Raw genomic sequence first — 12,788 nt, forward strand, 5'->3', positions numbered from 1 at the left:
TCTTAGCCGCGTTCGAGAGGAAGATGCTCAGAAGAATGCTGGCCCCGTATGTGTGGAAGAACAATGGAGGAGCCGTTATTACGACAAGCTATACGAGATGTACGGCGGCCTCACTGTCGTGCAGCGTATCAAGCTCGCCAGGCTCCGGTGGGCTGGCCATAGTGTACGCATGGAAACGGACGACCCAGCCCGTAAAGTCTTTTTAGGCCGACCACAAGGAGAGGGGAGGCGTGGTAGGCCAAAAATGACACGGCAAGATGGCGTGGAGGAGTCCGCCATTACGGCCGGGATAACGAATTCGCCGACGACGGTGCGAGACCGTGAGCGGTTTCGGACACTCATGAGGTAGGCCAAGACCGCAAAGCGGTTGTAGCGGCGGATAAGTAAGTACGTGAATTGAAAGATGAGCAATGTGTTTTAATAGAACAAGCTACAATCTAGCCAGTCTTTGTATATTTTATTCTTGCGCTAAATACATTTATTGCCTCAAATCGAACTCAAACCTTTGTTTCAAAGGTTTCAAACGGAAAATTAAAAAAGAAATACAATTTTCGTTCCAAATGTCATTTTTACCTGTCCGCAAGGTCTCCTATAGTGAATTGTTGTGAAGACAGCTGTCAAAGCGAGAAGGAGCAACAAAAAAGCATCTCTTTTGTTTAGCCAATGTGTTGTTCTGCGCGATTTTAGAGCCACAAACATTATAACGCAATAAAACACACCTCCCACCGCAAATGCTCTACTATAGGCTGTAGTAAGTAAGTTTGGAAAACATCCTGGCACAATCCTGCACGGTTTCTGGTACAACTATTGCTTGCAACGTGTGCGAAAGTACAGCCAGCGCTAGAGCTACATGGTAAAGCACTGCCAGGAGAGGGGGTATGTGTGACCTTAGGGCAGACGGAACAATCTTTTCAAACAATAGTAAGCTTAACACAAATCATCTTTTCCTTTCAGTGATCAAAATGGCTGACCAACGACCAAGCACTTCCCAGCAGGCGACGCAGCAGCAGCAGCAGCAGCAGAAACAGCAACAGGAAGAAAGTCGCAACGGCCGCAAACGGAGACTTTCCATGAATCGGAAAAAGGGCAACAAGAAGGGTGCCCGCAAGCAGCTGGAGGAAGCGGGCGAACCGACCAGCATGCTGCTCCAGCCACTCGTCCAAAGCTTGAGCACGTGCGCCCCGGGCAGCGAAATGAGCGCACTGATCGCGGCCCTGCAGCCCGCACCCGCCGACGTGGAGATGGTGCTGAACATGGTGAAGGACGATCTGAACCGGGTGCTCAATCTGCCCAACAATCAGGCCACCATCTACGAGTTCGGCTCGATCAAGTCGGGCCTGCTGCTGAAGGACAGCGATCTCGACTTCTACATCCACTACGCGCGCGAAAAGACGGAGCGCGAGGAGCAGATCAAGCTGATACACGTGGTCTGCAGCCGCATGGACCGGGACACCAGCTTCACCGGCAAGGTGAAGATACTCGGCGCGAAGGTACCGTTGCTGCGGGCGGTCCACGTGCGCACCAATCTCCAGTGCGACATCAACTTTAGCAATGCGCGCGGCTGCTACAACAGCAAGTTCATCCACGCGATCATGAAGTTTGACGAGCGCATCCACCAGCTGACGGTGATGGTGAAGTTTTGGGCGCAGTGTGCCCACATACTCACGTCCCACCATCAGATGAACTCCTACTGCCTGATCATGATGGTGATCTTTTACCTGCAGACGCGCAAGCTGCCCGTCATACCGTCCGTGGAGGACCTGCAGCAGGGCATCGCGCGCATCACGTTCGGGCCCTGGAACCTGGGCTACCCGCAGCAGATACAGTACAAAACGTGGAACGTCAGCACGGTGCGCGAGCTGCTGGTCGGCTTCTTCAAGTACTACTCCGAGTTTGACTTTGCGGGCAACATCATCTCGCCGTACGTGGGCCGGCTCTGCTCGACGGTCGAGCTGGAGAAGAAGTCGATCCGCGAGCTGGCCCCGTACTATCGGGCGGTGGAGAGGGAAAACTATCCGGAGCTGTCGCTCGGCCCGTTCATCACGATACAGGACCCGTTCGAGCTGAACGTGAACGTGGGCAAGGTGTTGCGCATGAACGTGCTGGCGGAGCAGATGAAGCACAGCCTGAAGCATGCGTACGAGCTGTGCCAGCGGTTTCAGGGCGGCGAGTTTGCGAAACTGCTCGTGGCGCTATTTACCGACGTGCAGAAGTGCCCAAAACCGACCAAGGAATCGAAAGCAGCTGCCAAAAAACCCACGCCCACTGCCGGTGTGCAGCCAGCTGGTGGTGGTGGTGCCGTTGCTAACGGGACGGTGGTTGAAAAGCAGCAGCAACCGGGACCATCGTCATCCACCAACAGTAGTAGCGGCAGTAGCAGTACCAGCAACAGCAATGGTACCGCTAGCGGTAGCTCTACTGCCGGTCCGCCTGCCGGGGTGGGCAAGAACGGATGCTGGTATAAGTGTACCCTGCCGCCGATCGAGCACGAGCTGTACCTGGTGAAGCAGATCCTGCAGGCCCGGGACCGGGAGCGCAAAACCATCATCACGGACGAGCGCGTCCGGCACCTGTGGGCCGAATGTATGCTGGACTTTATCGTGGACATTCTGCGCAAGCTGTACATGGTAAAGGTGGAACCAATCGGCACGGCGGAAGAAAAGGAACCCACACCGGCAGAACCACACCAGCCGAACCCGGTGCGAACGTACCAGCTGACCTGCGAGCGGCAGGTGTTCATTGCCCGCAAGCGCATCACCATCTCGAACGAGGCGGACCTGCAGCGGGAAATCGAAATCTCCAAACAGCGGTGGGAGAAGAACCACGCGCTGCAGTTTAGTACGCGGGCGGAGATGGTCGCCGTCGACGGTGCGATCGAGCTGCGCATCCCGAACGATCAGCCGAAGAATGGGCCGTTCCGGCTGTTCATCGACACCTGCTTTCTGGTGCACATTCGCAAGTGCTTGCGCGGCTACTTTATGGTGATGCTGGCCAAGGCGAAGGAAAAGGCAAACCAGCAGCCGGCCAGCAGGAGCGAAACGGCTGCGGAGGAGAACCGGCCCGCCGGGGAACGGTGTAAGCTCTAGTGGGGTGAAGGTGGGACCACCGGGAGCAACAAGTATACAGGACAGCAACGGGCTACGGGTTCGTCGGTCGGACGCTCGGTACCATCGATCGAAAGTTAAATGTAGACTCACACAGAATTTTCACACAAAAACTGACGACACATTAGCAACGTAGGATAGACATTGTGAACGTACTACTTTTACGTTATCTAATAGGGATAAGCATTAGTGACGCCTGTGGTAAGCGGTGAGATTTTGTTTGCGTTTTAATTACATTTTTAAAACAACTTGTTTGTTCGCTTAAATCACTTCCCCCTGCTGAATGATTGTTTCGGGAAAGCACAATTATTAATTATTACTATTAACATTTTCATTCAACAGTACAACGTGTACAGAGGGAAGGCTTACCGTTGTTTTCGGTACGAACTTGTTTGAAGTCTAAATAGTGCAACAACAAAAAAAGAAAAGAAAAAAGAGACGAATATTTCAGTTGAAATAAATATTATTTTGCCGTTAAGTTTTTTTTGTCACGTGTTACTATATTTACAATCATACACAAAAGATCATCCAATTGGATTGTGTTATTAAATTAGGCCACTCTACGTCCTCTACTCCATTTCGAGTGCCCGCATTGCATCCTCCTCCCGGGTGGGGCACAAATCGTCATCATCCGAATCGAGCGGTGCCGCTTCCATCGCCTCCCACAGCGTTGCGTCCGGCGTCACACCATCCTGGCCACCCGATTCGCCCTTCGTGTCCATCTGCTGTGGTTTCTTCCCCTTGTTGCGCGGCTTTCGTCGCCGGTTAGCCTGCATCCGGTCGAACTCTTCAATGTAAGCCGCATAGTTTCCGGTGTAACGGGCCGGTTTGTCCGCCAGGTGCCGTCCGTTTACCACGCCCGGAGGTAGCCGCAGTACATCCTGCAGCATGAACGCAAACAGCCACACAACGAGCGGTGTCTTGCCGTACACGTACTGGGACTGTTTGTGGTAGAACAGGTAGCCGTCGAGCCGGGGACTATCGTCCGGGAAGGCGGGATAGTGTGACCAGCAGCGCTCCATCGCCGCCGGATCGGCCAGATCGAACGATGGCAGTATGGCTAACCGGAACCCTTCCTTCCCGTTCGCCGTCTTCTTGTCGAGCAGTTCCGCCAGCCCGTTCTCGTGGTACTTCGACTCGATCCAGGCGAACCGGAACTGACACTCGCAGCTGACCAGCTCTACCTGGGCCAGCACCAGTGCGTCAAGTATGTAAAAGGTGCGATCCTTGGCAAGGATGCAGTCGAGCACGATCGCATCGCGCAGGTTCAGCTTGGTGCGGACGGACGCAATCGAGCGACCGCGCTTGTTGAACGCGATCGCGATCCGCTGCCGAAAGACTAGCAGGCAGCGCTGCCCTACCGGGCACGGCCGAACCAGCCAGCTGTCGAGATCGTCCGGCCGTTCGTGCATCCACTCGGACAGCTGCACCTTGTTGGCGAACAGTTTGGAGGTGATGATGCGCACCCGTTTCTTGGCGCGTGTCGGGGCCGATTGGCATTCCATCGAATCGTCGCCGGATGGTGGTTCCGGTTCCGCGGCAAGCTCTTCGAGTAAACCGGGCCGACCGGCATCCAGCTCCAGGTCGCGGGAACGCTTCTGCTTTTCGAGCAGCCGCTGCCTCCGTTCCGCCTGTAGGATGGCATCCGTTCGGCCCTGGTTTTTGTACTGGTCAATGAAGCGGGAGGCCGGTTCCTCAGTGTCGGACATTTTTGGCGGGGACTGCGGGTGGCGGGTGGAGGAACGAAATTCACGACACGAAAAAAACACGCACAAACTTACGGGTTGTTTTTATTGCACTGTTGATGTTTTGCCTTTGGGAGGATGCAAGGTGAGATTGGGTGTTAATTTCGATGGTCAAAATAATTAATTCTAAGCAAATAACAGAGCAAACAAAGGGATTTCAATATATAAAAAAGAGATCCTCACAATAGAAATGTGAGTCACGTCGTTAAATAATTAACTAAAAACTAAAATCCAAAATTTTCACTGTTTTTATATATTTTGTCCAGCTTTCAACACACTTTGTTCCTAGTGTCCGAACAAAACACGGAGCGAAACAGCAACGTTCTTTCAACTCGGCCCTGTAAACGCACCGTTTGTTGTCGTGCCAATTGCATAGATGTAGGGGCATTGTTGTACGCCCTTAGTTAGGCTAGGCACCAAGTAGCACCATCTCCTTTCCAGCAAATTTTCACACACTTTCCCTACAATTTCCCCCCGCCAATCCCTAATTAGTGAGCATTTAAACGTTCCTGCAATCACGTTAGCAGCCCTTCCCGTAGTGACGCACGTCAGAATCGAGTCTGCACCGTAACGAAATGGTAATACAGCGTGTTTGGCGTAGCGCTGCTGCTTCCTCATCGCTCAGTGCACCACAACCCCCACCACCTCCTCCTCCGCCAGCATCATCATCATCCTCCTCGTCCGCCACCACGGTGGCCACTTCCGCTCCCGGCTCGGCGGGAACGGCGGTGGTAGTGGCAACAGTTGCAACAAGTGCCTCAGAAGCAACATCAACAAACAACAGCAGTGGTGGCAGCACGACGACGACAACAACAAACGCTGCCGAACCGGACGCAGGCAGTGCTGTGCAAACTGGGATTCGACAGGTTCGGAAGGCCTTTTCTTCCTTGTGCCTGTTGATAATGTATTAACCTTCGTTTTTCCCTTCGCTTCAGAAACTGAGAAATGCTCTTTCCGGCGAGGCAACGCTGGAAGCGCTCAAGCAGCGTTACGGCACGGGCCGCTCGTTCGTGAGCCAGACGGCGAACGATGCGGCGATCAAATCGCTCGAGCTGCTGCGGGCCAACGTCCAGTGCTACTTCGACAAGGAGGTGGACGCGGTAGTGAAAAAGTTTCACCAGACGTACTTCGTGCCGGCGATACGCAACATTAAGGAAAACCTGGGCGACGGGGCCATCTCGGACGAGGCGCTCAAGAGCGTGTTCTGCTCGCTGCTGGAAAACACGAAGGCCCAGTACGGCAGCCAGCTGTCCTCGCCGGCGGGCAATTCGCTGTCCCGCGCCAACACGCCCGGCATGGAGCTGAGCGATTCCGACTCCAGCACGGACAATGCGCCGGCAGCGGGTGCCGCCACCAGCCTGCTGCACCAGGCGCTAAAGCGCAAGCTGCCCGAACCGAACCAACCGGACCTGTTCAAGCGGCAGTACTTCCTGCACGGACCGATCTTTCCGCACGTCCCATATCAAAGCCTGCCGACGACGGGGCAGTCACTGGTCGGTGGTTCGAATCTGGCTGCTGCGGCTAGCACGCGCCCCGTGTGCGCGCTGCCCACTACCGTCATCACGCCCGAGAGCCTGTTCATACTGGATTTTAAGGCGGCCCGCGTGCTGGGCATTGCCGACTTCCGGGACCGGCTGGCCAACAGGCATCCCGAGGTGCTGCGCTACTGTCCCGACACGCAGGACCGCGACTGGCTGCTGCAGCAGCGGCAGGTGACACCGTTGAACAAAAATGGGCGCTTCTTCCTGCTGGCGCTGGACGACGTGAAGAAGCTGATCGAGCGGAACGCGTTCGATCACACGGTAAGCAGTGGGCGCTCCGGGGAACTGCAGGGCTTTAAGGTGACGGAGATGATTTACGCCAAAATACAGAAGCTGCTCAGGGAGCTCACCGAACGGCAGCGGGCAACAGATGGTTTCGAATCGCCGAAGGTGCTGCCGGCAGTCGCGTCCACCGGTCGGCCCCGGATGTCCTCACTCAGTTCCTCACACGCAACGCTGACGGCACTGCTGTCCACGCCCCATGCGCATACGGCGGCCGCGGCGGCGTCGGCCAGTGAGTCCGTTAGCAGCTCCTCGTCGGCGATGGCCGCGCTCGAGAGTGGGGGCGAGCTCAAGCGTAGCTAAGTCTGATTCTAGTTCCTCTGTACATATCAACGCGAGAGAAAGGATCTACGGGTGAGTCAGTACGGTGTATAAAGGTGTGCGAAGCTGTGTCTATTTGCCACGGTGTTGGCTGCGTAGGTTTCTTTACGTCTACTTGATCGAACTGTGTGCGCTTTCGGTGTATTTTTGCGGTGAGTTTTTCACGAAATAAATCTATGTACAAATGGTGTTAATGGTGGGTTTAGCTAAGGTGGAGGTTGGTTGATGACATTAGGCAAGTAGTTCAGAGGTTTTACTGCATTTAGAGATTATTTTTTATTTACTTACTTAATTGCTAACATACTTATTTACATACTAACTATCTTATTATGTTATTATGTAACCAAATAATTACTTTTTCACTGATTACTTCTTTTCTTAATTGTGTATTATATGTACTTACATATTCACTTACTTACTCAACTATTTATTTGACTAGTTGCTTACCTTCTAACTAATTTATTTACATACTTACTCATCTAATTTCTCGCTTTCTTATGTTATTCTTTATTCATCCATTAATTTTGTTCTTTCGTTTTTATTTATTTATTTTCTTTCATTCTTCGTTATTACTGTTTTATTTTCTTATTTCCTTGCTTTTTTAGTTTCTTTTTCCTTTTTTTTTATTTTTTCTTTGTATTTTCCTACTTTCATACTTTTTCACTTCTTTACCTTTTATATTATTTTTTACTTATTTACTTGCTTATTTAAAAACTGGCATTATTTTAACCTTCCTATATACAGATTGTCTCCGCGATACTTTATGAATTCTGAACGAGAAGGATTCGCTTATCTGGAATCTCCACGTAAGTAGAATTTAATAGTTTACAGCCAAAATGTAACTAATTTTCGTGTTATTTTGCTTGAAGTGATGGGTTTCACTAAATTTATTATTTCATATAATGCTAACTTAAGTTTGCAATTTTATACCTGGACAAGGGAAACGAAAATGGAGATACATGGCAAATGAATATCATTCCCTCGATTTATTGGCATCGGTCCCTTGCAAATCGATGATCCAAAAAAAGAAACCCGTTTAAGTAGCTTTCACTATTTAATTGTCGTCACACAAAATGGTGTGGCAATTCTAGACAGCCGTATATGAAGCTACCTCGAGTACATCCCTCTAATCGGGATACGCTCGGAAGCCGAAAGCTTCCCAGCATGCGGAAGCGATTTTAGGTGTGTGTTTTTTTTAGATTGTCCTCAACGCTTACCCTTACCCTTTGTCCCCTAGATTCGAAACAGAGTAACAAGGAAGGGATTAGAGGTAATGCACAATCACCTGAAGAGGGTGGGCAAACAAAACGCGCGTTAGGACGGCTGCTCTCGGCTCTGATATTTGCAACAACAAACGCGTGTGTTCCGATCGTGCGCGGGTAACTCACGAGCAAATGAAGGGGAAACCGTGTGCGTGGGAAGCAAAGAGCGAGACGGCAAATCGTGCCCAAAGATGAGGAGGAAGGGGGGAGGGGAAATGGGAAAATGATGCACTTTTGGTGAGCGACGGTGAGTGGGTGCGCACGCAAGTGCATACCGGGGAAAATGAGTTCCGTGGCGGGCTGTGATGTACGGAGAGGGAAATGAAAGGAATCATGTGTATCTCTGTTGCCATTTGCTGAAAAGAGCGGTTTTGGAACAAATACAGGATTCAACATTTTAAATGATTTAAGTTACTTTTTATTTCTAATTATTTTGCTTATGATTTTGAACCATTTTATAGATTGTGTTTTTTTGTTGCTCTTATTATCTACTTTTTCTTAGTTTTTTACCATTTACCAATGCTTTTTGGTTTTTTAAATATTAGTTTTAGCATATTGTTACTTTATTTTTATATTTAACATATTTATAACCATTTTTAACTTTTCAACATGTTAATATACAGTTTTTGAAGAGTGTTTCAATAATGTTCCTAGAATATTTTGTTGTTATTTCTGTTCTTGATCTTTCGCGAGCAAACGAACTCTTCGCAAACAACCACCGCGCTTGGGTTAGAAGCGTAACCGTAATCATAACCCGGGTCGCGTTTACCCAGATTTGCTCGCTCCAGTTGCATGCGCTTGTTCGTATGCAATTCTAGCGATAAGGTGAAACAAAAGCAACGACCAAACAGCGACGTTCCTGTGGCCACTGGCACACTGTGCCTGTTAACTTCCCCTACGGTACGGGCATTGTCAGCAATTGCTGAATGAGCACACACTCTGATCCAGAAGGCTCATCGAGGGCTCCGAATCAAAACAACTCATCCTTTTTGGGTGTGGGCGTGTGTGTGTGTGTGTGTGTGTGTGTGTGTGTGTGTGTGTGTGTGTGTGTGTGTGTGTGTGTGTGTGTGTGTGTGTGTGTGTGTGTGTGTTTCGGGACACGGGGTTCTCGTGGCCGGCAAATCTGGCTGCTCGAAATACGGAGAACCACGCATCGGTTCCGGTGAAAATCCCGGCCAGCTACGATGCGGGACGGCGGCCCGCATGGAGAAGCATGGCACCAGCGCCAATACACACACGTGATCGGCTGCGAGTTGGCCGGCGTGCGCAAATGCGTACTGGTGAGTGGCTGGCAGTGAGCGAAGGTTTGTTGTGCTGTGTGCATCGGTATGCCACCACAGCCGGGCTGCCCCGATCCGTATATATATATACACACACACATACACACCAGTAGCCGGCATTCTGTTCGGTTCATGCGATGCACACGTGAGTGGTTCGCGCCGGGTTGCCCCGAACGGGCGAGCGAGATGGTGCATGTTTGAAACGCCACCAATATACCACCACACCGGGGCAGATGCGCACTTATCGCGGCAGTGGTCTTGATTACGGTACAGTGCCGGTAGGAAATGTTGAAATTATTGTACTGATTTTTTTTTTAAACAAAATTAGCCAAATGCACATTGGATGGAGCTGATGAACTGATGTGAATGATTTTTATTTTTTTGTTAAATGTTTTTTTTTTTCATAAAAAACGAATATTCAGATTTTCGTCTATTCGCCTAAGACAGGGGTCTCCTGCATGCTCTCCTTGAGAGTTTTTTATGTGGCATTATGTGCAATGTGCAATTGAACTGATCATCGAATTGAAGGAGATTGGTAAACATAAGTATTTATTATGGAAATCAATCGAAACATGTTATACTTCTTCTTCTTCTTCTTTGGCTCAACAACCGTTGTCGGTCAAGGCCTGCCTTTACCTCTTGTGGGTTTGGCTTTCAGTGACTAATTGATTTCCCCCCATAGCAGATAGATATGTATCCTACGTATGGTGGCACGGTCTATTTGGGGCTTGAACCCATGACGGGCATGTTGTTAAGTCGTAGGATTTGACGACTGTACTACGAGACCGGTCTACATGTACACAAAGGTTACCCGTGTTAAAAATATTCGACCGCATGTCCTCGGCGCGGAACAGAGTGTTCGAGAAATGTGCCGCAGATTCAGCATTGCATCAGATGAATTCAGGTATCATCAACGTTTACAGGTATCATCAACGTTTTCAAGCATCATACCGCAGTCTTGGCTTTGGCTAAGACAGATTCGGGAAGGGGTCCCGCGGTCTTGAGAAAGTGTGAAACCCTGTATCTTGTGTTTTTTTTATTGTGAAAATGGTTTAATATGTAATTACATAGTAACTTAATCGTTCCTATTTTTTTAGTCTAACGATTAAAACTGGTCTTTTTTGTCACTTTAGTCCTCTTGCGATGGAAAGCCTTTTTTATATTAAAATCAAGTGTGGAAGATTCGTAGAGACCTTACAAAATTTGGATGATTTGACTTTAGTTCTCTATTGATGGACCGTTTATGTTACATTTTTCGAAAATCGACAATTTTAAGTATCGTACACACCTAACCAAATCAGCATGTCACATTGAGAGTACACCAAATCCGAAATATTTTTTTACTCCATTCCCAAAATGCAAATACACCAACTGTCTCTTTTTCCCCTCCCGACCCGATGAGTGCCGCTCGCTCTCAAAACGCCCGCCGCACCGTGTAGCACCTACAGCAACGGCCCGCACTGTACCCGCACCGTGCAAGTGTGTGGGTTCCCGACCGGGGTCGCTCAGCTTGCCGCGTGCGCCAGCAAGCAGGGTGGAGGACTCACGCAGCAAACCGTTTCAGTTCATTCATCGCTTTGGTAGTTGTCGAGTGTGTACTTAGGTCGGGTCCGCTTTTCCGTCACGACGAAGTCCGTTTTTCGCTGCAAAAGCCAAGTCCGTGTTTTTTACCGATTTCCGAAAAAAAAAGTAAATAACATCTAAGCAAACAATTGTTCGACGTTTCGAGCACTGTTTCGTAGTGTGTTTTTACCCCTTGCAAGGCTACACGGCTAGGCTGCGGTATAGTATACGGTACGGTACACGGCTACCGCGGCTGGTTTGTTATATTAGCTGGTGCTTCTGTGTGTGCGGGTAAAGCATAAGTGTAGAACCGCTCGCTGCATGCACACTTAAAGCTTGCGAGTGTTATTCGAAATTTTAACGCAACTTCAAAACTGGTTTCGACTTTGCGCTCGACAAACGTGTGTGTGTGTGTTGTGTATCATTCTCGTGATCGTTTACTACCCGGTCGGTTTAGGGCATTGTGCTTGAGCCCGTACAGAAAAGGACTACGAACACCTTCAACCACGGCTGTGCTACTACTACCAGTGCGTTGCGGGTGTGATGGAGTTTAAGTTAAATAAAAATGCCGCATCGCATTGGAGCACCGCTGTCAAGGATGCCGCGTACCGTATTGGTCGGGGTGGTCCTTCGAACCGGAGAAAGGAAAGCATGCAACCAAGTAAACCGAAGTTTGTGTCCGTGTGTGAGAGTGTGGGAGTGTTTGGTTTGGGCGACTGAAAGTTGGAGGCCAGTACGGTCCTGCCGCTTATGAATTGCGTGTGTTGTACAACCGGGGTAGCGATCGTGAAGAAATCGTGCCACCGGCCAAAGCCGGTAAATGGCCCCTAGACTAGCATCATCACTACTAATAGTAACGTCCGGTATCCTAGAGCTTTAACGAAAAGCACAGCGTCTCCGTACCCGAGTGGGCTGAATGGTTGTGCCGACCGTGTTGAGTGTTCGAAATCTCGAAAGTTATCGCACTTTAAAAAGTGTACAAGGTTCACACGCCAAGAGAAAGAGAGCGAATCGGAGCGAACAAGCGAGTGAGCCTAGGATGAGGGAACACACCGTGTAGCGCGGCGTTGAGACGTACCAAAGCGTGGCAGGATACTAGCACAGAAACAAACAAAAAATAAAATCGGGCAGCTGAGAGCACGTGGCCTTCAGTCCGGGGGCTTTAATCGATTAACCGGCATACCTAAATGAGTTTTCGTTTATTGCAAAGTGTTTTGGGGAGGGCGTTTGTTTTTCCAATGGAAATCAAAATTTTCCGATTATTTTGATAGCAGTTGGAATTATTGTTAGGTGGAGGGGCTTTTCCAATTTGACGTTCGTATTATTCCACGTGTAGTCTGGGTTTATTAAGGACACAAGGGTGAAAGTTGGAAGTTTTTTTAAAACATGTTAAGATACATTCGGTACGAAATATGTATCGTTTTCCCAGGTTGGGGGTATTGTGTACTCATTTTTGTTGGTAATACCGAAATAACGAAAAAGAAATGACACACTAAGAAATACAGGTACTCAAAGGTACTCAAAGCACTTAGAACTAGAGATAAAAGTTCATCTAATAGCACAATCGTTACACATTTTAATGAAATTGAGCTGCACGTTTTCTTCAAAAATTGTAATATATTCAGCTCGATAGAAAGTGTTAGAGCGCAGCTTTTGAGTGTCCAACCGTTCCAAACCACCCCAAACATTA

At 49.4% G+C, this 12,788-nt stretch overlaps 4 protein-coding genes across 12 annotated transcripts in view; 3 read left to right on the top strand and 1 right to left on the bottom strand.

Moving 5' to 3' along the window:
- Window positions 1-601: 601 nt before the first annotated feature.
- Window positions 602-3,582, top strand: LOC120895396 (terminal uridylyltransferase 4). Of its 2 annotated transcripts, XM_040298709.1 has the most exons (3): window positions 602-876; window positions 955-3,096; window positions 3,127-3,582. In XM_040298709.1, exon 2 carries the CDS (start codon window positions 963-965, stop codon window positions 3,084-3,086), a length of 2,124 nt encoding a protein of 707 aa, XP_040154643.1. In that variant the 5' UTR covers window positions 602-876; window positions 955-962; the 3' UTR covers window positions 3,087-3,096; window positions 3,127-3,582. The 2 variants fall into 2 exon arrangements, with proteins under 2 accessions (XP_040154643.1, XP_040154642.1); XM_040298708.1 differs by having other exon boundaries at window positions 603-876; window positions 955-3,582.
- LOC120895397 (snurportin-1) lies at window positions 3,550-4,942 on the bottom strand. The gene has a single exon (XM_040298710.1). It carries the CDS (start codon window positions 4,811-4,813, stop codon window positions 3,674-3,676), a length of 1,140 nt encoding a protein of 379 aa, XP_040154644.1. The 5' UTR covers window positions 4,814-4,942; the 3' UTR covers window positions 3,550-3,673.
- A 295-nt stretch (window positions 4,943-5,237) lies between these two features.
- On the top strand, window positions 5,238-7,801 carry LOC120897484. 3 transcript variants are annotated; one of them, XR_005738533.1, is made up of 3 exons: window positions 5,238-5,715; window positions 5,785-7,145; window positions 7,738-7,801. XR_005738533.1 is itself a non-coding variant. In XM_040302423.1 (3 exons), the coding sequence occupies exons 1-3, from the start codon at window positions 5,425-5,427 to the stop codon at window positions 6,973-6,975; spliced, it is 1,413 nt and encodes a 470-aa protein (XP_040158357.1). In that variant the 5' UTR covers window positions 5,238-5,424; the 3' UTR covers window positions 6,976-7,187. The 3 variants fall into 3 exon arrangements, 2 of the variants coding, with proteins under 2 accessions (XP_040158357.1, XP_040158356.1); XM_040302423.1 differs by lacking the exon at window positions 7,738-7,801 and having other exon boundaries at window positions 5,785-6,651; window positions 6,721-7,187; XM_040302422.1 differs by lacking the exon at window positions 7,738-7,801 and having other exon boundaries at window positions 5,785-7,187.
- A 3,288-nt stretch (window positions 7,802-11,089) lies between these two features.
- Window positions 11,090-12,788, top strand: part of LOC120896128 (RNA-binding protein Musashi homolog Rbp6) — a 592,490-nt gene continuing 590,791 nt past the window's right edge. Inside the window, exon 1 of one of the 6 annotated variants that reach the window (XM_040300013.1) lies at window positions 11,090-11,191. The gene's annotated coding sequence lies outside the window, so the exon portion shown is untranslated. Of the gene's footprint in view, window positions 11,390-12,788 lie in introns of all 6 variants that reach the window. The other 5 variants (XM_040300010.1, XM_040300009.1, XM_040300011.1 and 2 more) reach the window with 5 other exon arrangements.

This window comes from Anopheles arabiensis, chromosome 2 (assembly GCF_016920715.1).
Source record: "Anopheles arabiensis isolate DONGOLA chromosome 2, AaraD3, whole genome shotgun sequence".
NCBI classification, from domain to species: domain Eukaryota; kingdom Metazoa; phylum Arthropoda; class Insecta; order Diptera; family Culicidae; genus Anopheles; species Anopheles arabiensis.